The 21911-nt window shown below is 37.5% G+C and overlaps 1 protein-coding gene across 2 annotated transcripts in view; it reads left to right on the plus strand.

Moving 5' to 3' along the window:
• Positions 1 to 21911, plus strand: part of HABP4 (hyaluronan binding protein 4) — a 35374-nt gene that overhangs the window by 5741 nt on the left and 7722 nt on the right. The window contains exons 3-5 of one of the 2 annotated variants that reach the window (XM_025282024.3): positions 6093 to 6254; positions 6468 to 6536; positions 8457 to 8540. In XM_025282024.3, coding sequence (XP_025137809.3) covers positions 6093 to 6254; positions 6468 to 6536; positions 8457 to 8540 — 315 coding nt within the window. The remainder of the gene's footprint in view (positions 1 to 6092; positions 6255 to 6467; positions 6537 to 8456; positions 8541 to 21911) is intronic. The other variant, XM_025282025.3, reaches the window with a different exon arrangement.

Consider the following 21911-nt stretch of genomic DNA (forward strand, 5'->3'; position numbering starts at 1 on the left):
AGAATAATGTACAGTTTAATGTCAAGGGATCTGTTATTCCCAAAGTCTTTTAACTTCTTGACTATGTATTTCATTACACATTCAAAACAGAGATGGTATATCTGCCACCATGTTAGAGGATGAAGGCAAGAGAAAGGTTTAATTCTGCTTTTTGGGGGTGATTAGTTCAAATTAGCTATGCAACCACTATAGTCTGCTTGCTTACAGAAAGCCTTCTAGATCAGAGCTGCTTATTGGGGAAGCATTTGTGTATTTTCCCCCTACTTCAGGGACTTATTCTGTGGAAATAAATTATAACTCAAATTTCCAGCTTTTTTAGTAGCAAAATTATGAGTTTTTTTTAAAGGATAAGTCTTTATATATTAACATGAAAAAAATGCCTTATTGAGGGATGATTTACAGAAAGTTGCAAGAATTGTATAAGAAATCCCCATATATCCTCGTCCAGATTCTCCAAAAACTTTTTACCACCTTTTCTTTATCATGCTCCTCCCTTCCTCTCTCCCCCTCTTTCTCCTTTTCTCTCTCTGTTACACACACACACACACACACATATCTTTTTTCTTTGGCTTTTGAGAGTAAGATGCAGGAATGTTTCCTAAAAACATGGTTCAGTTATCAAACTTATTAACGTTGCTGCAATACTTATTATCTAATTATCTGAATCATGTAATCTATAGACTACTCAAACTGTACCAATTGTCCTATTAATATCCCTTTCAGTTCAGTTCAGTCGCTCAGTCGTGTCTGACTCTTTGCAACCCCATGAGTTCACCCAAACCCATGTCCATTGGGTTGGTGATGCCATCCAGCCATCTCATCTTCTGTCATCCCCTTCTCCTCCTGCCCCCAATCCCTCCCAGCATCAGAGTCTTTTCCAATGAGTCAACTCTTCGCATGAGGTGGGCAAAGTATTGGAGTTTCAGCTTCAGGATCAGTCCTTCCATTGAACACCCAGGACTGACCTCCTTTAGGATGGACTGGTTGGATCTCCTCGCAGTCCAAGGGACTCTCAAGAGTCTTCTCCAACACCACAGTTCAAAAGCATCAATTCTTCAGTGCTCAACTTTCTTCACAGTCCAACTCTCACATCCATACATGACCACTGGAAAAACCATAGCCTTGACTAGATGGACCCTTGTTGGCAAAGTAATATCTCTGCTTTTTAATATGCTAGCAAAAGAAAAAAATCAGTTCAGAGTCCAGGAATATGCATTATATTTACTTATTTAGGCTGCTTTGGGTCTTTGTTGTGGTACATGGGGGCTTCTCTCATTGGGGCACACGGGCTTCTCATTGCAGAGCATGGGCTCTAGAGTGCACGGGCTCTCCAGCTGGGCTTAGTTGCCCCATGGCTTAGTTCCTCCTGACCAGGGATTGAACCCACATCCCCTGCATTAGAAGGCAAATTCTTAACCACTGTATTGCCAGCGAGGTTCCGTGTATTGCATTTAGTCTTAAGACAGCTCTTTAGTTTTTCATTTATTTATGGAGTTGACATTTTTGAAGAACATGAACCAGTTATTCTGTAGAACAGTCCGGAGTTGAATTTGCCTGCTGTTTCCTCATGAGACAAGGTCCTGCATTTTGGCAGGGATACAGTAGAAGTGTGATGTCTGTGTCCTTCCCAGTGTATCATATTAGGAATATGTAGGAAATGTTTACTTTCAAGGAAATTTGAAAATATATTTTGTGAAGTCTTGTAGTATCAGAAAAGATAATTTTCCTCTTTTCTTAAAAAATACTTTTCATTTGATAAAGAGCCATAAGATCTTTAATAAAAATAATTTTATAGTCACTTTAGAAAATTCAGAAAATGAATAAAATTAAAAAAAATTTAAACCACTCTTTTACCATTTGAGGTGACTACAGTTTAACTCTTCACCAGTGCATATACACTGAGTACTATATATTCTTTCTTTTCCACTTGACAAGTAGAAGTCATTAACGATGATGTCATGGACAGTGTTGGTGAGCATTTCTAATGGTTCTGTTATGATCTTTTGTTTGGAGTATTATAATGTAATTATTCCATTAGCGTTGGATCTTTGCTCAGCTTTCAGCTTTTTGCTTCAAGAATAATACTCAGTGAGCAGACTTTTACCCATACAAGGCCTTTCCTAGATGTGGTTCTTAAAGTAGGAGTCCCAATTAGGGTCTTAAAGCAGTGGTTTTCCACTGTGTATCATGTCTCCAAATCTGGGACCCAGTTGGTACTTCAGTGTGAGGTTGGATTGGTACCTGTAGTGTGAAACAAACAAAAATTGGAGGGGACTATTAATGCATAGTGACAAATCACCATGCTGGTAACATGGCAGTTTATTCTGTTGCTGTTAATAGTAATCTATAAGAGTATTTCTCATAGCACTTTTTGTAGACTTCAGTATGATAAAATTTGATATCTATATATCTTTATTGGGCATGTTTATTGTGTATAGGATTTCGATAATCTTAACAGACTACTTAATTCAGTCCTCTCAATTTATGGATAAGGATATACCCAGAGTTTTAGTGGCATGGATTTTTATTCCCCTAGAGCAGAACATAGTTTTCACATAGAAGCAACAGCCATGGATGGTGCTGCAAGTAACTGTCGTGTGGCTTAGGTACAGAGATCAGCCGTGTCACTTGTATATATTCTGGGAATGCAGCTACTGTTTTTAATGCAGTAAGAATTTTTCTTTATTCTCCAAATGATGAACTCTTAAGTACACTCTTAGAACAGACTGTTAGGAAATTAGTCTGGACAATTATTCTGACTCCATATAGTTTGATTCTTTCTTTGGCTCTTTCTGCAGTTTACTTCTGGTCATTTAAAGTCAGCTCCAGTCCTAAAAGAATCACTTACTCAGAAGTCTAAATTTTTTTTCTTCCTCACCAGGAAGAATTTTTAAAACTTGTTCAGTTCAGTTGCTCAGTCATGTCCGACTCTTTGCTACCCCATGGACTACAGCATGCCAGGCTTCCCTGTCCATCACCAACTCCTGGAGCCTTAAAACTTGTAGTAAAATGATAAAGAATCTGCCTGCCAATGTGGGAGATGCAAGAGATGCAGGTTCGATCCCTGGGTCAGAAAGATCCCTTGGAGTAGGAAATGGCAACCCAGTCCAGTATTCTTGCCTGGAAAATGCCATGGACAGAGGAGTCTGGTGGGCTACAGTCCGTGGGGTTGCAGACTTGGACACAACTGAACATGCACACATGATGATGCATCACATGTTTTAAGCGTACAGTGCAGGGATGTTAAATACATTCTAATTGTTGTGCAACCATCACCACTATCCATCTCCAGAAAATTTTCATCTTCCCGTTATACCCATTAAACATTAACTCCCAATTCCTCCCTCCATAAACTTCATTCCCTTTACCTGTAAAACCTGTACTCGTGTCTACTTATTAGGACTACAGTAAAAGAGTAGATTACAGGGATATAATAGATGGGGAAACTGGAAACAGCGAGAGACTTTATTTTTTTTGGCTCCAAAATCACTGCAGATGGTGACTGCAGCCATGAAATTAAAAGACACTTACTCCTTGGAAGGAAAGTTATGACCAACCTAGACAGCCTATTAAAAAGCAGAAACATTACTTTGCTGACAAAGGTCCGTCTAGTCAAGGCTATGGTTTTTCCAGTAGTCATGTATGGATGTGAGAGTTGGACTATAAAGAAAGCTGAGCACTGAAGAATTGATGCTTTTGAACTGTGGTGTTGGAAAAGACTCTTGAGAGTCTCTTGGACTGCGAGGAGATCCAACCAGTCCATCCTAAAGGAGGTCAGTCCTGAGTGTTCATTGGAAGGACTGATGTTGAAGCTGAAACTCCAGTACTTTGGCCACCTGATGAGAAGACATGACTCATTTGAAAAGATGCTTTTCCTGATGCTGGGAAAGATTGAGGGGAGGAGGAGAAGGGGACGACAGAGGTTGAGATGGTTGAATGGCATCACCAACTCAATTGACATGAGTTTGGGTAAACTCCGGGAGTTGGTGATGGACAGGGAGGCCTGGCATGCTGCGGTCTATGGGGTCACAAAGAGTCGGACACGACTGAGTGATTGAACTGAATTGAACTGAGAAGTGGGATGGGACGGTTGGCCCAGTGCAATATTGTTTTCTTTTTGCTTGTATGTCATGATAAAGCTTCCTAAGTGGAGTCGAGGATTCCTCAATGCTTACCAACCTATAAAAAAATAGAGGATATCTTTTATAAGAAGGGAATTATAAGGAAGCACTTGAGAATACTTTTAATTGGGATGAGGTAGAGGTGGGGTAAACCTGTGGGATAAAGAAAAATTATTTAAGGGATTAGAATAAACCAGACCACAAAGCTGTTTTGGGGACCAGTTTCAGTTACTATCATATTTTTAATGAATTTGTTATTTTATCAGTATCTGATCTAGATTTCATGTACATTTAAACCTAATTTTTACTCGTATTATTTTCCACATACGGTTTTATGCTTCATTTCCTCTCAGTTTTTAGGTAGACTCCTTTTATGGCCCTGTCCAGCTTCCCGGTTAAGAACTTACAGTTACTTTTCATTTATTATTGTTTTAGAACTCTGCTTTAGATATTTACTGTAATGAGGAATCATATTCTACAACAGTCTCCATTTAAAATTTTGGTTTTGGTCAGAGGAGGTGGGAGACAGAAAAAGCCAACTTGGGAAACTGATTTAGGGTGATGTTTCTTGAAAGAGACTGGCATAAAGTTAATGATCAGTGCTTCTGTATTTTTTCATCTTTTTGAGTAAGGAGAATTGTGAACTTTGTGTGTTTTTATCCACGATCTATAGTAGCTTTTTAAGGTAACATTTTCAGCCCTAAAAGTAGACTGAAATACATCTCCAGTTCTGGTGTTTGAGCCATCAATGTCGCTCGATTTCAGTAAGTAATTTGTTGCTTTCAATGTTTTTCAAAGTCTTGACAAATTAGAAATATATATAATTTATCTTATTAACGTAAGGTTTAACAATGAAAAAGATCAGATTCTTCCTGCAGAAGCTTTGAGTCTGGTGGAGGAGAAACAAGTCCCTATAAAGAGTGACTGTGACCTGGTGGCAGCCGAGAGCAGAGTGAGGAGAAGCGCACAGTCAGGCCCTGGATCCAGGGGGTGTGGCGGGGGAAGAGTGAGAAAAGGCAGATTCTTTGGATACTTCTGTGATGTGAGTTAGGGACCACAGGGGAGCACAACACTAATCCCTTGGTTAGTGTTGGTCATGTATCTTCAGGGACATGAGGTGACACGGAGAAATGTCCAGGAAGTAACTGTCTTTATGACCTGGAATCAGAGAGACCCCCAAATGAGAGACACAGGGGCACATGAAAGGGTCACATATCAATAGCATAGAGATGAGGATGGTGTGTGCAGGAGTGGGGAGGTGGGAATGCTGATATTCTTAGACAGATGGGTGGGTATCCAGAAGAAGGGTATCCAAGACATATTCCTTAAAAAGACAAGGTATGGGACCTTTTTTTTTTTTTTAATTTTATTTTATTTTTAAACTTTACAATATTGTATTGGTTTTGCCAAATATCGAAATGAATCCGCCACAGGTATACATGTGTTCCCCATCCTGAACCCTCCTCCCTCCTTTCTTTATATGTGATTGCAGTCCCTGGCTCCAAGAAGTCGAATTGGGTGCCCAAGAAGCAGGATGAGTACCTTGTGAATGTTTGGATGTTACCTATTGCAAAAAGAACTTTTTAAGGACAAACAGGGAAAGGGAAGCCAGAAAGAGCAGAGGAAAACTAGTGGTTGGCAGTATCAAATGATGCATAGGGGTCAAATGACCTAGAGACAGAAGTGGCTACTGGATTTAACAACAAGGACATCATCTTCAGCTATTTTCCTCATCTGTGGTCACTAGTTATAATGAATAAACTGTATGCCAAGAGCACACAACAGTATCAAAGGTGGTATGTGCTCAGTAAAATTTAACTATTAATTTATTATTCAAGCCACAACATATGTTCTTTCCAACATACTGTAGCCATAATGAACTTCTAGAATTTTTTTTTCCTCAAAAAAAAAAAAAAAGCCTTAGCCCTTTAATTCAGTTCACCACTTTTTATGGTACTCATTTCTTCCTAGACCAATTGACAGGTTTGATCGAGACAGACCACTGAGAGGACGTGGAGGCCCAAGAGGGGGCATGCGAAGCAGAGGCAGAGGTGGTCCTGGGAACAGAACTTTTGACGGTTTTGACCAGAGAGGGAAACGAGAATTTGACAGATATGGTGGGAATGATAAAATGTAAGTTTCTTTGTAATGCTGTTGTCTCTTTAAGATCTTGATGTAATATATGGTGTGAATCTGTTGTGTGTTAATATTTAGTTGACTTTATATTAGTATGCAATTATTCCTGAGGGAGCTGATCCTGGGACAGCTTTTCTGATCAACTTTTCTAATTTGGAGATTGACTGGAGACAGGTTTCTAGTTTAAGGGAATACTTTTTCTTTGTCTAGAGCAATCAGAACTGAAGACAACATGGGTGGATATGGAGTTCGCACCTGGGGATCAGGTAAAGATACCAGGTATGGTGCAAATATGTATCTTCTGTGAACCTGCAATTAAGTGGAAATATCTGGACCTTTATTTGCCTGTCTTGAAGATTATGTCCTCTGTGGTATGCTTGTGGTGTCTTTAGACTTGTGTGCTTTATATAGAAATTGAATTTAAGCTTTTGTTTCATGAGATAACTTTTAAAAACAGGTTTGCTCTATTGTAGTTAGCTTTGAAACCACTTTCAAAATTCTTTTGTCTTATTTAGCCAAGTAAATTTGTATATTTGTTCATATCCCAAGCACATGGCACTGTATATTTACCTATGCGTCTGATTGCTTTTTTAAATTACTAGATATTCTATACTTTATTTCTCTGTGACCTTCCAAAGTTTTTATATATATTGCATCTTGATCTTATAAAATTATTTGCAGATCCAAGCTCAATGACAAGTTCCACCTGAGGTTCAAATCTGGCATTTCTCTGAGGTTTTATGGTATCTCAGATTTGAACCGGTTTTGCTATTTAGGAGAGGTACTTGGTTCTGCTGTTTCTGTTATTACAGGGCTGCAGGGAATATGAGGAATGAGTTGCCCTAGGATGTGTTGTAGGGCAAGCTTTGCACAAGTTTGAAGGCTTGAGGAGATCAAGACTTCCACATTTCTTCTTTTGAAGAATTAAATTTTTTACATAAACTTATTTTTCTTAAATTTTTATCCTTAAAAATAAATGTATACGATAACAGCAAATATAGATTTACTACCATTGCATATCTGTGTTGTCCTTGAAAAGAAACTTGTTAAATGTTTACAGATCTTTTCATTTTATTTTACTGTGATAATATATTTTTTAAAATGTACAAGTACCTTCTGAATCATCTGATTTACCACCTTATTTAATACTACCACCTCATTTCAGTTTGCATTTCAATTTAAAATCATTTTGGCTCCAAATGATTGATTACTCTAAGAGGTAAGCATTGGCCTTGGAAGAGACCAAAACATGCTCCTAGTAGGTGGTATGTCCCAATGTTAAAATGACGCATATCCCAGGGCACTTACTTTAGATTGGTTTGTGAGTTACAAAGTCAAAGCTCTTAGGTGGTAATAATCTGTAATTGAATGTTTTTTTGTAGCATAAGACTTTAAATTCTTATTTAATACACTGAGATTTTGATTTGCCACCATGATATAGTCCAGTCGTGTGCTTAGTCACTCAGTCATGTTCAATTCTTTGCGACCCCATGGACTGTAACCCGCCAGGCCCCTCTGGGTTTCATGAGAATGAAATTTCTTTTGCTAATATTTTTTTAAAAAGCAATAGTCATATAGGATTAATATCAACATAAAAATTAAGATTATTATGCTGTTAAAATTCAAATTGCTTTTCATTGTGCTCTAATTTCTAATCTGCAGATTGTATATTTAGATGTGACAGTATATAAATTAATGTTTCAAAGCCTTATTTTTCTGGTAATCTGGTAATTACACCTTTTTGTAATCCTACACATTCCTTTTTATGGAATGTTTCCACTTTCTTGCCATTTTTTAAAGTTTGATAAAGTTTGATAAGATAGGCATATTCTTATCTATTATAAGTCATTGAAGACTTACACGTTAAGAATTTTTATGGTTCCTGTTAATATTTGGAATTTCCTAGGATAATAACAGATTTGAATAGTTGTTCTGGTCCTTTCCAATATGTTTTTAATTTTAGTCCATCAATAAAAACTTGTATTTATCAAATACTTTTACATTTTTGGAAATAATTTATATGGATTAGCAATTAAGAGCATTTTTTTCTCTTTTTATTTTGATGTGGGTTACTTGTATGTACATATTAATTTCTTGAGGGAAAAAGGGCATTAAAGTGTGTTTATTTCTGTCTTGAATATAGAAGGTCATTGATGTAAACAGATTTGTTTGACTAGACTGGTTCTTGCCGCTTTGCAGTGACACGGACCCGGCTGCCCCCATGGAAGAGACCACAGTGGTGGAGGAGTCCCTGGGCCCTCTGGAGGATGAATCTCCAGCTAAGTGGGTATTTCATTCATTTTCCCCATTGGGTTGTTGGTCTTTTTCTTAAAGATTTATAAGAAGTTCTTCATAGAACAGGAAGCTCAGCCTTTTGTCATATCACAGAGGATTGATCTTAATGTGTTAATGAATAATCAAACTAATTAATTCAAATCATCAGCAGCCTGTACTGTAATTAGTTTCTCTCTCTCAGTACCCCCATGTTTTGTCCTTTTATTTTCTTCTGGTCCCTCCTTCCCTCTTTTCTTCATGGAGCTTAGTTCCTTAGTCCATCTCTAGCACCCTTGCCCTTGGGGTCTATGAGTACCTTGCTAGCAGAATCCACCTCCTGGACAACTGATAGCCATCTGCCATCTCTCTACTTGCACCCACAGATTGAGTACTGCAAGTCCCTCAGCAGGCTGATGGGAACTCCTGTAAATTCCCCATCACCGCATTTTGAGATGAGCCCTCAACACTGCCCAGCAATGCCCATTTCTTGGATTCACTCTTTCCCCCAACCCACTACAATGACTGGTTCAGTTCTTGTCCCCTCAAAGCCCTGACACTGCTTCCCACTTTTTCCTTCTTCTATCCTTCCAACATTCACACCTCCTCTTTCATTTTCTGAGTACAACTTTGCTTCCTATGCCACAGAGAAATTAGAAGCCATCAGATGGGAACTTCACACTCTCCTGGGCTTCTTTCCTCATGGTAAAATAGAGTCTCACCATCAACCTCTTCAGCCTTTGGTTCGTATTTCCTTCTGACTTCACTGAAATCTCAGTTAGCTCTTTCCTTTTCAGACATACTCACCTTCTTCCCGCCAAATCTGGTCTTCCAGTCAGCATTTTATATGTGCTAAGTCTCTCTTGTTTTAAGCCTCTCGTTGCCCCTACATTCTCATCCACCTTCCTTTTTGGGGTTGTGTGCACTCTTTCTTCATTTCTTCCCCTTCATTTCCCCTTCATTTCATCCTCACTTCACTCCAGGTCTGACTCTGTCCTCACCACTCTTTTGAAACAGTCATCACATATCTCCAGACCTAACAGATATTTCAGTCTACAACTTTCTTGATCTCTCAGAACATTTGACTTTACAAGCATACCTCAGAGATATTGTGGGTTTGATTCCAAACCACCTCATTAAAGCTAATATCACAATAAAGCGAGTCACACAGCAGTTTTTGGTTTCCCAGTGCATGTAAAAATCATGTTTACACTATAGTGTAGTCTATTACGTGTACAATAGCATTGTGTCTAAAAAAACCAATGTGCGTACCTTAAGTTAAAAATACTTTATTGCTAAAAGATGCCATCATTGGTGTCTTCAGTGGGTTATAATATTTTTGCTGGTGGAGGGTCTTGCCTTGATGTTGTTGCTGGTGACTGATGGAGGTGGTGGTTGTTGAAGGTTGGGGTGACTACGCAGTTTCTTAAAATAAGACAACAATGAAGCTTGCCATATTGATTGACTCTTCATTTGAACACTTTGAGGCCATTATAGAGTTATTAGTTGGCCTAATTTCAATATTATTGTGTCTCAGGGAATAGGGAGGCACCAGGAGAGAGATGGAAAGACCAGTTAGTGGAGCAGTCAGAACCACATATAGCAGTTACTCATTATGTTCATTGTCTTATGTGGGTGCAATTGGTGGCATTCCAAAGCAATTACAGTAGTAATGTCTGTGGATCTTGGGTCACAGATTACCATGACAAATATAATAGTAATGAAAAGTTGGAAAGATTTCGAGAATTACCAAAGTGTGACGCAGAGACATCAAGTGAGCAAATACTATTGAGAAAGTAGTGCTGCTAGCCTGGGCTGCCACAGATATTTAATATGTTAAAAAGGCAGAATCTGGGAGCTCAACCCAGTGCTCTGTGACAACTTAGAGGGGTGAGATGGCATGGGAGATGGGAGGGGGATTCAGGAGGGAGGGAACATATATATACCTGTGGTTGATTCATGTTGATGTATGGCAGAGGCCAACACAATATTGTAAAGCAATTATCCTCCAATTAAAAAAAAAACAAACAGAAGGTTTAAAAAAAATAAAATTTTGTGAAAATCAAACAAAAAAGGCAGACTCTGTGAAGCACAATAAAACAAGGTATGCCTGTGTTGATTTCCACTTAACCACAACCATCAGTTCCTCCCTTGCAGGCTCAACCTTGTCTTCTGCTCTTTTAGAATGTTGAGTTCTTCAGGGCTCTGCCTTAGACCCTCTTCTGTGTGTCTGATGTCTGTTTCTAACGTCTCATGCACTCCTGCAGCTTGAATTGTCGTTTATCTCCTGACTCCGGAACATATACCTCTGGCTCCAACCTTCAATATGGATTCTAGGCCCGTGTGTCCATCTGTCTCCTGGACACCTCCCCATCGGCATCCCATATGCACCTCATGCCCACCGTGGCCAGAACTGAGGTCCACAGACCCCATGTGTGCTTAGTCACTGTGTGCTTAGTCACTCAGTCGTGTTCAACTCTTTGCAACCCCATGGACTGTAGCCTGCCCGGATGCTCTGTCCATGGGGATTCTCCAGGGAAGAATACTGGAGTGGGTTGCCATGCCCTCCTCCAGGGGATCTTCCCAACTCAGGGATAGAACCCAGCTCTCCCTGCATTGCAGGCAGATTTTTTACCGTCTGTGCCACCAGGGAAGCCCCCATTCTCATTAGGTGTTTCTGTCTTTCAGAACAGCATCAGCACTTATTCAGTTGCATAAACCAGAAACCTAGGAGTCATTCTTGAGATTTCCTTCTTCCTGACCCGCTGTCTCTCCAGAATCCAATCTGTCACTCTACCCTGAGGATTTGTACCTTTTTGTATCTACCATCTCCACTCACCACCTTAGTCTCAGCTACTTCTGTCTGTTCTCTCACCAGAGCTCCTAAGGGGGCTCCCTGTATTCTCAGCTTCTATCAACCTGTTCCACACCAAAGTGGCTTTCACTCTGCCATTCTGATCGGCGTGCTCCCACTAAGACCTACCCCCAGTGGCTTCCTGTCCTTTTTCTGTCCCTTGCCTTGACCTGCGCAGTCCTGCATGGCCTGACCCCCAAAGAGCCCTCAAGTTCAACACGCCTATGCCTTCTCCACATGTTTACCACATGACCCTTTTTCTTGTTCGCAAGCACCTTTCTCTAGCTCCTAACCATACCTGCCAAAAAGCTTTCACAAGTGCTGTTTTCTTGTTTTTCTATACTTCTCTTTTACAGCCCCTTCACCTATTTATTTAACTCTTACTCATCCTTCCACTGTGAAGAGGCAGGGTATCAAGTGGTTAAGAGCAGAGACTCTGGGCCAGTGTTCTGGGTTCAAATCCCAGCTCTGCCATTTACTAGTTTGGGCAAGTTATTTCATCTTTTTGTGCCTCAGTTCTTTTCATCTGTAAAATGAGAATAATAATAGTCCTTACATCTGAAGGCTGTCAGAAGTGTTGGTTGGGTGTGCATGAGTTTCATGTAGGGTGGGGCCAGCTATATAAATATCTACTATTATTATTGTTATTTAGAAGAGTAAAGTGCTGCAATGATTGATGATTGTGAAAGCTGTTAATTTACTATTCAGAACAACTAAGAAGTGTATTTAATTAAAGAAATAGATTAATAGTCATATGAATATTTAGACAGTGAGTTAACTAAGGAAATAGATCAACAGTGTATACGAATGTTAAGAAGTGAGTTAACTAGATACCCTCAGAAAAATTGGATCCTTTTGGAGCCGGTAAACCATTATACAAGTTCAGATAATGTAAGGCAGAATAATAGTAAATTATAGCATAATTATAATCTTTAGAATTAATTGAGGTATTCTAGCATTCATAGTGTTAGACAAAATCTTTCAATTAAATCAGTTATTCTGAAAGACAAAATAAATACTTAATGATTCTGGTGGCAGTCTCACTGTCTGCAATATCCTGGTGGAGCTAGTCAGCAAATCTCTCTCTCTGCTGACCATGGTGGACAGTGAGCACCCATTTAGATTTGCAGGAGCTTCAGTGCACAGCAGCTGTGCTCTAGTTGCTGAGCACACTGAGAAATTCGTGTCTCTGCACTGCCTTGTCAAATTTTAAAATTATTACTACTAACATTTCTAATAATACAATTACAGTTTTTTATAGTTTCAAAATTAGGCTTGTAAATACATCTTAGGATGGAGATGCTCTCTGGTCTCAGCTTTGTCTGGATATTGATCAAGCCAGAATGTATATTCAGTGAGACTCTTGGTTTCATACTTCACGCTGTGCCCAGTTGTGTCTGAATCTTTGCACCCTGTGGACTGTAGACTTCTGCTTCTCTGCCCTTGGAATTTTCCAGGCAAGGATACTGGAGTGTAGTGCCATTTCCTATTCCAGGGGATCTTCCCGACCCAGGAATCAAACCTGCATCTCTTGGGGTCTCCTGAATTAGCAGGCAGATTCTTTACTACTGTGCCACTTAGTTGGTAAATTTAATATACCCTCAACATATGCTCAAAGCTATGACCCAGAGTACATACATTTTCCTCAAATTGGACACATTTTGTTGACAATTATATGTGTTATGACCTTCCTTCCTTGATTCGTTACAGAAGTATTATATGTTTCTTGTCTTGTGGTGTGCTAATGTCCGAGGATACCTGTGACAACTAACTGTGTTTTGCTTTAAAAATAAATTGAACATTTACCGAGCATTTTTGGTATGCCAGTAACTGCGCTAAGTGCTTCTATGGTTTAACTCACTTAATCTTTTGCTGCTTGTAAAGGAGAAGGTACTGTTAATTATTCTAATGCTGAGACATATGGGTTAGACAACTTAGTTTTTGTAGGTAGCAGAGCCAGAATTTGAACCAGATCTCGTAGCACAAACATTCATGTTCTTAACTGTACTAAGTGGCACATGCGTGCTCTGTTGTATCTGACTCTTTGAGACTCTGTGGGCTGTAGCGTGCCAGGCTCCTTTGTCCATGGAATTTTCCGGGCAGGAATACTGGTGTGGGTTGTCATTTCTTTCTCCAGGGGATCTTCCCAACCCAGAGATCAAACCTGCGTCTCTTGCCTTGACAGGTGGATTCTTTACCACTGAACCACCTGAGAAGCCCTATACTGAGTGCTAGGAAAGGTTAAGAGTGCCATTTAGATGAACTTGCTATTAAGAACTGCAAATGGGAGAAGGTGGTTCTGTAAGCAGGGAAAGAGCTACCAGGATCACTGAGGATTTGCCTATTCAGTAATATGGATCAACAACTGCCCCTTCCATCCTTAAAAATTATTAACCATGAGAAGAGAATGGTGAGGAAGCATTATTACAAAATATCTGCTATGAATTATTTTGTACTTTGTTTCCAAGCATATTGGCTTAGACAATGAAGATTATTATGTACTGAGTTTTCTTAATGCAGGACTATAGCTCTTTAAAAATTTTTATAGCAAATTTATAAGGAACTCAAAGTTTATCATGAAATTCTCTTCCCTTTCATTGGAAGGAGGTAGGTGGTATTATTTACATGTTAGATTAGATCCATGTGCTCCAGTCAGGTATTCATTGAGTAAAGTTTTATGTCTAGAACCCACTTTTCCTTGATTCACATTTTCACATATTCAGGTGAAAAGATAACTGTCTGAATGGAGGTTTCGACATTTGAATTGAAGATTTGTATGCTTTCTCTGTCCATATCTCAACTGTCTTCCATCTAAGCATTTTTTCTGCCGTCTTATTCCCTACATAGCATAGAGGCTGAATGTGGGCTTTGGAGATAGAATGACTGCATGTGAAACTTGTTAGCTATTTGTTAGCTGTATGATCTCCCTTCTTGATTTTTTTATCTGTAAAATGGAGCTGTTAATTTTATCTAACTTGTGGGATTAATTATCACAGGCAAATTAATGTAAAGCACTTTGAAGAGCATTTGGCACCCAGTAAACATGCAGTGAATGTTAGCATTATTACCCACTTATTTCTACATAAAGGTAACTGTTGTTAAAACAGCTATTTCTTCTGTAATTTCACTCATTTAGAAATAAAATGTTTTATTATCAATTTTACATATAGCATTGTTCTCAAGTCATACATTTGACACCTTATGTTTATAAGCAGTTTTGATGGAAAATTCTCTCCAAAATTTTTCTGTCATAAACCAGAGCTGTAAATATATTTGAATTATTCAAAAAAAGGGTTGTTGACTTTAGACTGATAGCAGTTATGATGCTTTTATAACTGTTAGAAATGCACTTGCATTAGTCCTTCCTGAAACTGAGAATTAGCGGTATCTCTTGTTGAATATCCAGTCTTTGCTAAAATGACAGTAAAAACTGAATTCAGTGCTGATTCAAGTGGGACGATGGAATCTTCCTGTTTTGTTTGTTTGCTTAGAGTGTGTTTTGTTTCTGGTTTTTCTCATTTTTGGTTCACCCGGTCTTTGTTGCTGTGCACACTTTCTCTAGTTGCAGTTAGCGGGGGCTACTCGTCACTGTTGTGCCTGGGCTTCTCATTGCAGCAGCTCCCCTGTTGTGGAGCGTAGGCTCTATCCAGGTGTGCAGGCTTAGTAGTTGTGGGCACATGGGCTTAGTTGCTCCATGGCATGTGAAATCTTCCTGGACCAGGGATCAAACCTGTGTCCCCCACACTGGTAGGTAGAATCCCAACCACTGGACCACCGGAAAAGTCCTAGAATGTTTAATAATTTTTGGTCAATAGACAACAAGGTTAAGGAACCTATCCTTGGTAATTTTATACTGTTCCCAACGTGGCTTGTTGAAGTGGCAGGTGATAACGGGAAATGCATACAGGGCATCGGTAAGAACACATTTAAATGAGGTGCATCTGAGTGAACAGTGTCAGGCTGATCACCTCCATAGAGGGAATCACTTGTGGCAAATGCCCTATTCTAAACTGCACTATTTGCTTTATTTTGGATGTCTTTTTTTCACTTCAGGTCTGCTTTTCTTACATGCCTTTACTTTTTTGTTCTATTTCTCTATGTTTAGACATATGTTTTGAGGACAATTCCTTGTGATCTTAACACAGAACCCATTCTTACTGAACTTTTTGGAATTTATTAACTTCTATTAGGTTATCTTAGTTATGAAAGAATCCTCAAATTCGTAGCATCCAGTTCCACAAATTTCTTAATTCTGTCACAAATAGGCTACAAAACCCCTCAGGACGCCTTAATATTTCTTTGTTTTTAGCTCCTTTTGTTAAAAGTTATAGAAAAAAATGTATTTAAATAAGAATGGTATATTGAAACTGGGAGTAAGTAGTTGAAACTAAACTGTTACCAAATCATGGTCATTCTTATTTCATAGATTTCTCTACCCACTTCTTCTACTCCCAGGATATGTTACATATCATCCAAAAATGTTTCAGAATAAAGAAAATAACTGGAATATCGTTATCTCATCTAAAATTTTTAAGCAATTCCTTAATCTCATTAAATATCTAGTCAGTTTCTGAGTTTTCCTGATTATCTTAAAATCTTTTCTTAAAACAATTTATTTGTTTGAATTAATATTGAAATATACATTTTAATGGGTGTGTTTTTTATATATTTTTATTAATAAAGCAACATTATTGAGGTATAATCTGAATTCGATAAACAGCACATATCTAGTATATACAGTCTTACAAGTTTCAAACAATCAAAGTAATGAGCACATCTGTCAGTCCAGAAAGTTTCTTTGTATCCCTTTGTAATCCCTCTCTCCTGCCCCTTCCACTTAGGCAACCAGTGACCTACATTTTTGTCATTAAAGATTAGTTTGCAATTGCTATAATTTTATATAAATGGAATCATACAGCATGTATTCTTTTTTTGTCTATATTATTTACTAAGCATGCATATTTTAAGATGCATCCAGGTTGTTAAATGTGTCAACAGTTTCTTCCCATTTATTGCTGAGTGATAATCCACTTTACAGATAGACCAATATTTGCTTAACTATCTACCTGATGATGATCATTTAGATTACTTAGTTTTTGCTGTTATAAATAAAGCTGCTATAAACATTTTTGTGTGTCTTTCTGTGGATATACATTTTTATGTATATCTCTTTGATTTCATCAGTGATCCAATGATGGTTTAGTAGCATATTGTTTAGCTGCCACATGTTTGTGTTTTTTAGAGTCTTTTTTTTGTAGTTTATTTCTAATCTCATATCATTGTGATCAGAAAAGATGCTTAATATGGTTTCTATTTTCTTCAGTTTACCAAGGCTCACCTTTGTGGCCCAGCATGTGGTCAATCCTGGAGAAGGTTCCATGTGCACTTGAGAAGAATGTGTAGTCTTGCTGCTTTTGGATGAGATGCTCTATAAATATCAATTAAGTCAAACTTATCTAAAGTGAAGAACTGGCTTTTAGTTTCATTGACCTTTGCAATTGTTTTCTTTGTCTCTGTTTCATTTATTTCTGCTTTGATTGTTATAGTTTCTTCTGCTGACTTTAGGTTTTGTTTTGTTCTTCTTTTTCTAGTTTTAGGTGCACAGTTAAGTTGTTTAGTTGAGATTTTTCTTGTTTCTTGACCATTCTTGTTTGGACCATTGAGCTTTTCATTTTCATTTGTAAGTGTTTTTAAAAAATTTTCTCTTTGATTTCTTCAGTAATCCATTGGTTATGTAGTAGCATATTGTTTAGCTGCCGTATGTTTCTGTTTTTTATAGTTTTTTCTCATAGTTTATTTCTAATCTCATAGCATTATGATCAGAAAAATTGGTTGATATGGTTTCAATTTTCTTAAATTTATCAAGGCCATCTTGTTCCCCAGCATATGGTCAGTTCTGTAGAATGTTCCATGTGCACTTGTGTAACCTGCTATTTGGGGTAGAATGCTTTATAAATTGGAGAAGGCAATGGCACCCCACTCCAGTACTCTTGCCTGGAAAATCCCACGGACAGAGGAGCCTGGTAGGCTGCAATCCATGGGGTCACTGGGAGTCGGACACGACTGAGTGACTTCACTTTCACTTTTCACTTTCATGCATTGGAGAAGGAAATGGCAACCCACTCCAGTGTTCTTGCCTGGAGAATCCCATGGACAGGGGAGCCTGGTCTATGGGGTCGCACAGAGTTGGACACGACTGAAGCGACTTAGCAGCAGCAGCAGCAGCAGCTTTATAAATATCAATTAAGTCCATCTGGTCTAATGTGTCATTTAAGGCCCGTGTTTCCTTATTAATTTTCCATCTGGATGATCTGTCCATTGATGAAAGTGGGGTGTTAAAGTCCCCCACTATTACTGTAGTTTTAAAAAATTATTGTATTATTGTCAGTTTCTCCTTTTATGGTTGTTAGTATTTGCCTTACATATTAAGGTGTTCCTATGTTTTTGGGTGCATATATAAATAGAATTATTATATCTTCTTGGATTGTTCCTTTGATCATTATGTAGTAGTCCTCCTCCTTTGTCTCTTGTAACAAGTCTTTGTTTTAAAGTCCATTTTTTCTGATATGAGTATTGGTATTCCAGCTTTCTTTTGATTTCCATTTGTGTGGAATACCTTCTCCCATCCTCTTACCTTCAGTCCGTAAGTGTCCCCACATCTGAGGTGGATCTCCTATAGACGGCATATATATGGGTCTTGTTTTGGAATCTACCCAACCAGTCTATGTCTTTTGGTTGGTGCATTTCATGTATTTGTATTTTGATTAATCAATAATTGCATTAGTTATCAATATGTATGTTCCTATTACCATTTTAAAAATTGTTTTGAGTATGTTTTTTTAGGTCTTTTCCTTCTGTTGTGTTTCCTACATAGAGAAGTTCCTTTAGCATTTGTTATGAAGCTGGTTTGGTGGTGCTGAATTCTCTTAACTTTTGCTTGTTGAAAGACTTTTTATTTCTCTGTCAAATCTGAATGAGAGCCTCACTGTGGAGAGTATTCTTGTTTGTAGGTTCTTCTCTTCATCACTTTAAATATTTCGTGCCAGTCCCTTCTAGTTTGCAGAGTTTGTGTTGAGAAATCAGCCAATAACCTTATGGGAGTTCCCTTGTATGTTATGTTATTTATTGTTTTTCCCTTGTTGCTTTTAGTATTTTGTCTCTAATTTTTGTCAATTTGATTACTGTGTGTCTCAATGTGTTCCTTCTTGGGTTTATCCTTCCTGGGACTCTTTGTGCTTCCTGGACATGGTTGACTATTTCCTTTTCCATGTTGGGTAAGTTTTTAAATAATATTTCTTCAAATATTTTCTTGGGCCCTTTCTCTCTTCTCCTCCTGGGACCCCTATAATGCAAATGTTGGTGCGTTTAATGTTGTCCCAGAGGTCTCTTGGACTGTCTTCATTTCTTCTCATTCTTTTTTCTGCATTTTGTTCCACAACAGTGATTTTCACCATTCTGTCTTATAGGTCACTATCCATTTTTCTGTCTCAGTTATCCTGTTACTGATTCCTTCCAGTGTATTATTCATCTCTCTTCATTTGTTCTTTAATTCTTCTGGGTGTTTGTTAAATATTTCTTGCATCTTCTCATTTCCCACCTCTGCCCCCGAGATCCTGGATCATCTTCAGTATCATTATTCTGAATTCTTTTTCTGGAAGGTTGCCTATCTTCACCTTTATTTAGCTATTTTTTTCCCCCCTGAGGTTTTATCTTGTTCCTTCATCTGGGACATAACCCTCTGCCTTTTAATTTTTGTTTAACTTTCTGTGATTGTGGTTTTCATTTTGAAGGCTGCAGGATTGTAGTTCTTCTCTCTATAAGTTAATTTTTAACAACTGTATTTTAACAGCCAAATCACAAAATTCCTGAAAAAAATATTGGCTGTTATTACTTAGTGCAAGCCAAATCCAGCATGGCATTATAGAGTAGTAAAACATGTTTCTCTGTTATTCATATTTTTAAAAAATTTTCTTAATACTAATAGTGAGAGGCAGAGGTTTGATCAAATTCAGGTTTAACTTTTTGGTAAGATTGTTGCAAAGTTTATGAATGGCTGCTGCTTATCATTTCCTTTATCCATTGATTTATTAGGGCTGCAAATTAGTGATAGTCTAATTCTATCATTCTTTCTTTATTTAAGTAGCTGGGATGATCTATAAAGAAAAACTTACCTAAAACTAGTTGATTACAGTGAGGTGTAAGTTTGTTAAGGAAATGAAGGATAATAAAAGAAATATTTTACTTTTACTCATTTTTAGAAAGAGTTGGCTCCCTCATATCTTTCAAAGGTGCCAGTGACTTTTTTTAAGTGTCATTATGAACTTAGAGATTTAAACATATCTGATATGTTTTAGTCCACTGAGATTTTATGCTTATTGGTACTTAAACTGATCCATTTTTTGACTGAAGGGGGCCTCTTCAAGTTGATCCTTGATCCTTTTGAGACACATTCAGTAATCTTTGATAGCTTGCTTGCTTTCTGGCAAGACATGTTTATGACTCATCATCTGTAGTTCACACCTTATACTGAGTCATTTTTCCAGGGAGCCAGAGTCCTTTAATAGAATATGGTATTTAGAATTGTATGGTATCACTTACACGTGGAATCTAAAATATAATACCAGTGAACTTATCTATGAGACAGAAACAGACTCACAGACATAGAGAACAGACTTGTGGTTGCCAAGGGGGAGTGGGTGTTGGGGAAGAGTAGATGGGATGGAGTTTGGAATTAGTAGATACAAACTATTTTACATAGAATGGATAAATAACAAGGTTTTACTATATAGCACAGAGAATTCAATATCCTGTGATAAAGCATAATGGAAAAGAATATGAAGAAGAATGTATAACTATATATAACTGAATCACTTTACTGTTCATTGTAAATTTACTTTATGTACTTCCATAAAATAAACTTAAAAGATAGAATATGGTATTTAGAAACCATAATCTAGGCACTGGGGTTACTTACTACTACTAGATTCTTAACTGTTTCTAGTACATTTAAGTGGATGAGCTGAGAAATACACATATACACATTTTTAAGATGAAATATGTTATGAGTTTATTCATTATTTTCATTTGAAATTTAGGAGTACAAGATTTTAGCTAAACTTTCTTACATTTGTTTTTCTTTTTCTTCCATGCTGAAAATCCCAGTTGTCAGTAATATTGTACTGTCATTTGCTACACACACGACAAATATTCATAACATTACCAACACTATCTTCAGTAACATGATTATTAAAAAGTTATATATAGAGATGAAAAATCAAGTTTATATTTCAAGGCACTCCAAATAGCTCTTTTCTGATGCTTTTTATCGCCAATGTGATAAACTAGGCTAATTTGATTAATCTTGCTTCCAAATTTTAGATATTGAATTTAAATCTGTTTTATAATTATACAAAATATTTACATGTTTCCAAAATACAATCTGTTAAGACATGATATTTTCCAGTTAGTGTATATCCCTGTTCTTTCCCTGGTGTATATTATGATTTTATTTTTAAAATCTGTATATATATATATTTGTATGTATATATATATATTTGTATTCCTTAGGTGAATGGAAACATATATTCTACCTTGCTGTTTTATCAGTATATCCTGGAGGTGCCCCATAGCAATATATGTATTTCTGATTCTTTTTTAGCTGTGTAGTATTTATAAGTTTTCCACTAAGATCTTCTTCAGATGATTTTGGGTCATTTCCAGTATTTGAAATTACAAAATTTAGTGTCTTTTTATATTTTTGCCAGTGTATATTTGGGATATGTTTTTATTTTAAATATTTATTTACTTGGCTGTGCTGGGTCGTAGTTGCTGCACACCAGATCTTTCATCTTCATCACAGCACGTGAACTCTCAGTTGCAGCATGTGGGATCTAGTTTCCTGACCAGGGATTGAACCCCAGGCCACTTGCACAGGGAGCATGGAGCCTTATCCTCTGGACCACCACGGAAGTTGCTGGGATATATTTTCATATTAGTATTTTCCCAACATCTCATTGTGAAAATTTGCAAACACACCTGTTCCTACCACCTAAACTGATATAGAATTTACGTATTGTGAAATGTGCAAAAATACATGCACATTCATTGTTTTGACATTTGCACTTTTTTTAGTTGTGTCATTTACTTATATTGAGTTGTAAGAGTCCTTTTTGTATTCTAGATCTAAGTCCCTTATCAGATAAATGGTTTGCAGATATTTCCTCCCATTCTGTGAGTTATCCTTTCACTTTCTTGATGGTGTCCTTTTACAGCATGAAAGTTTTCCGTTTTGGTGATGTCCAGTTTATCTACTTTTTCTTTTGATGCTTCTGCTTTCAGTGTTGTATCTAAGAAGCCATTGCCTAATCCAAGGTTTATGCCTATATTTTCTTTGAAGAGTTTTATACTTTTAGCTCCTATACTTATGGTATGAGGTAGAAGTTCAACTTAATTCAAAGGAGAAAGAACTTTTCAACAACTGTTGCTGGGAAGACTTAATATCCACTTGTAAAATAATGGTCTTTGGCACC

This window comes from Bubalus bubalis, chromosome 3 (assembly GCF_019923935.1).
Source record: "Bubalus bubalis isolate 160015118507 breed Murrah chromosome 3, NDDB_SH_1, whole genome shotgun sequence".
NCBI lineage: Eukaryota > Metazoa > Chordata > Mammalia > Artiodactyla > Bovidae > Bubalus > Bubalus bubalis.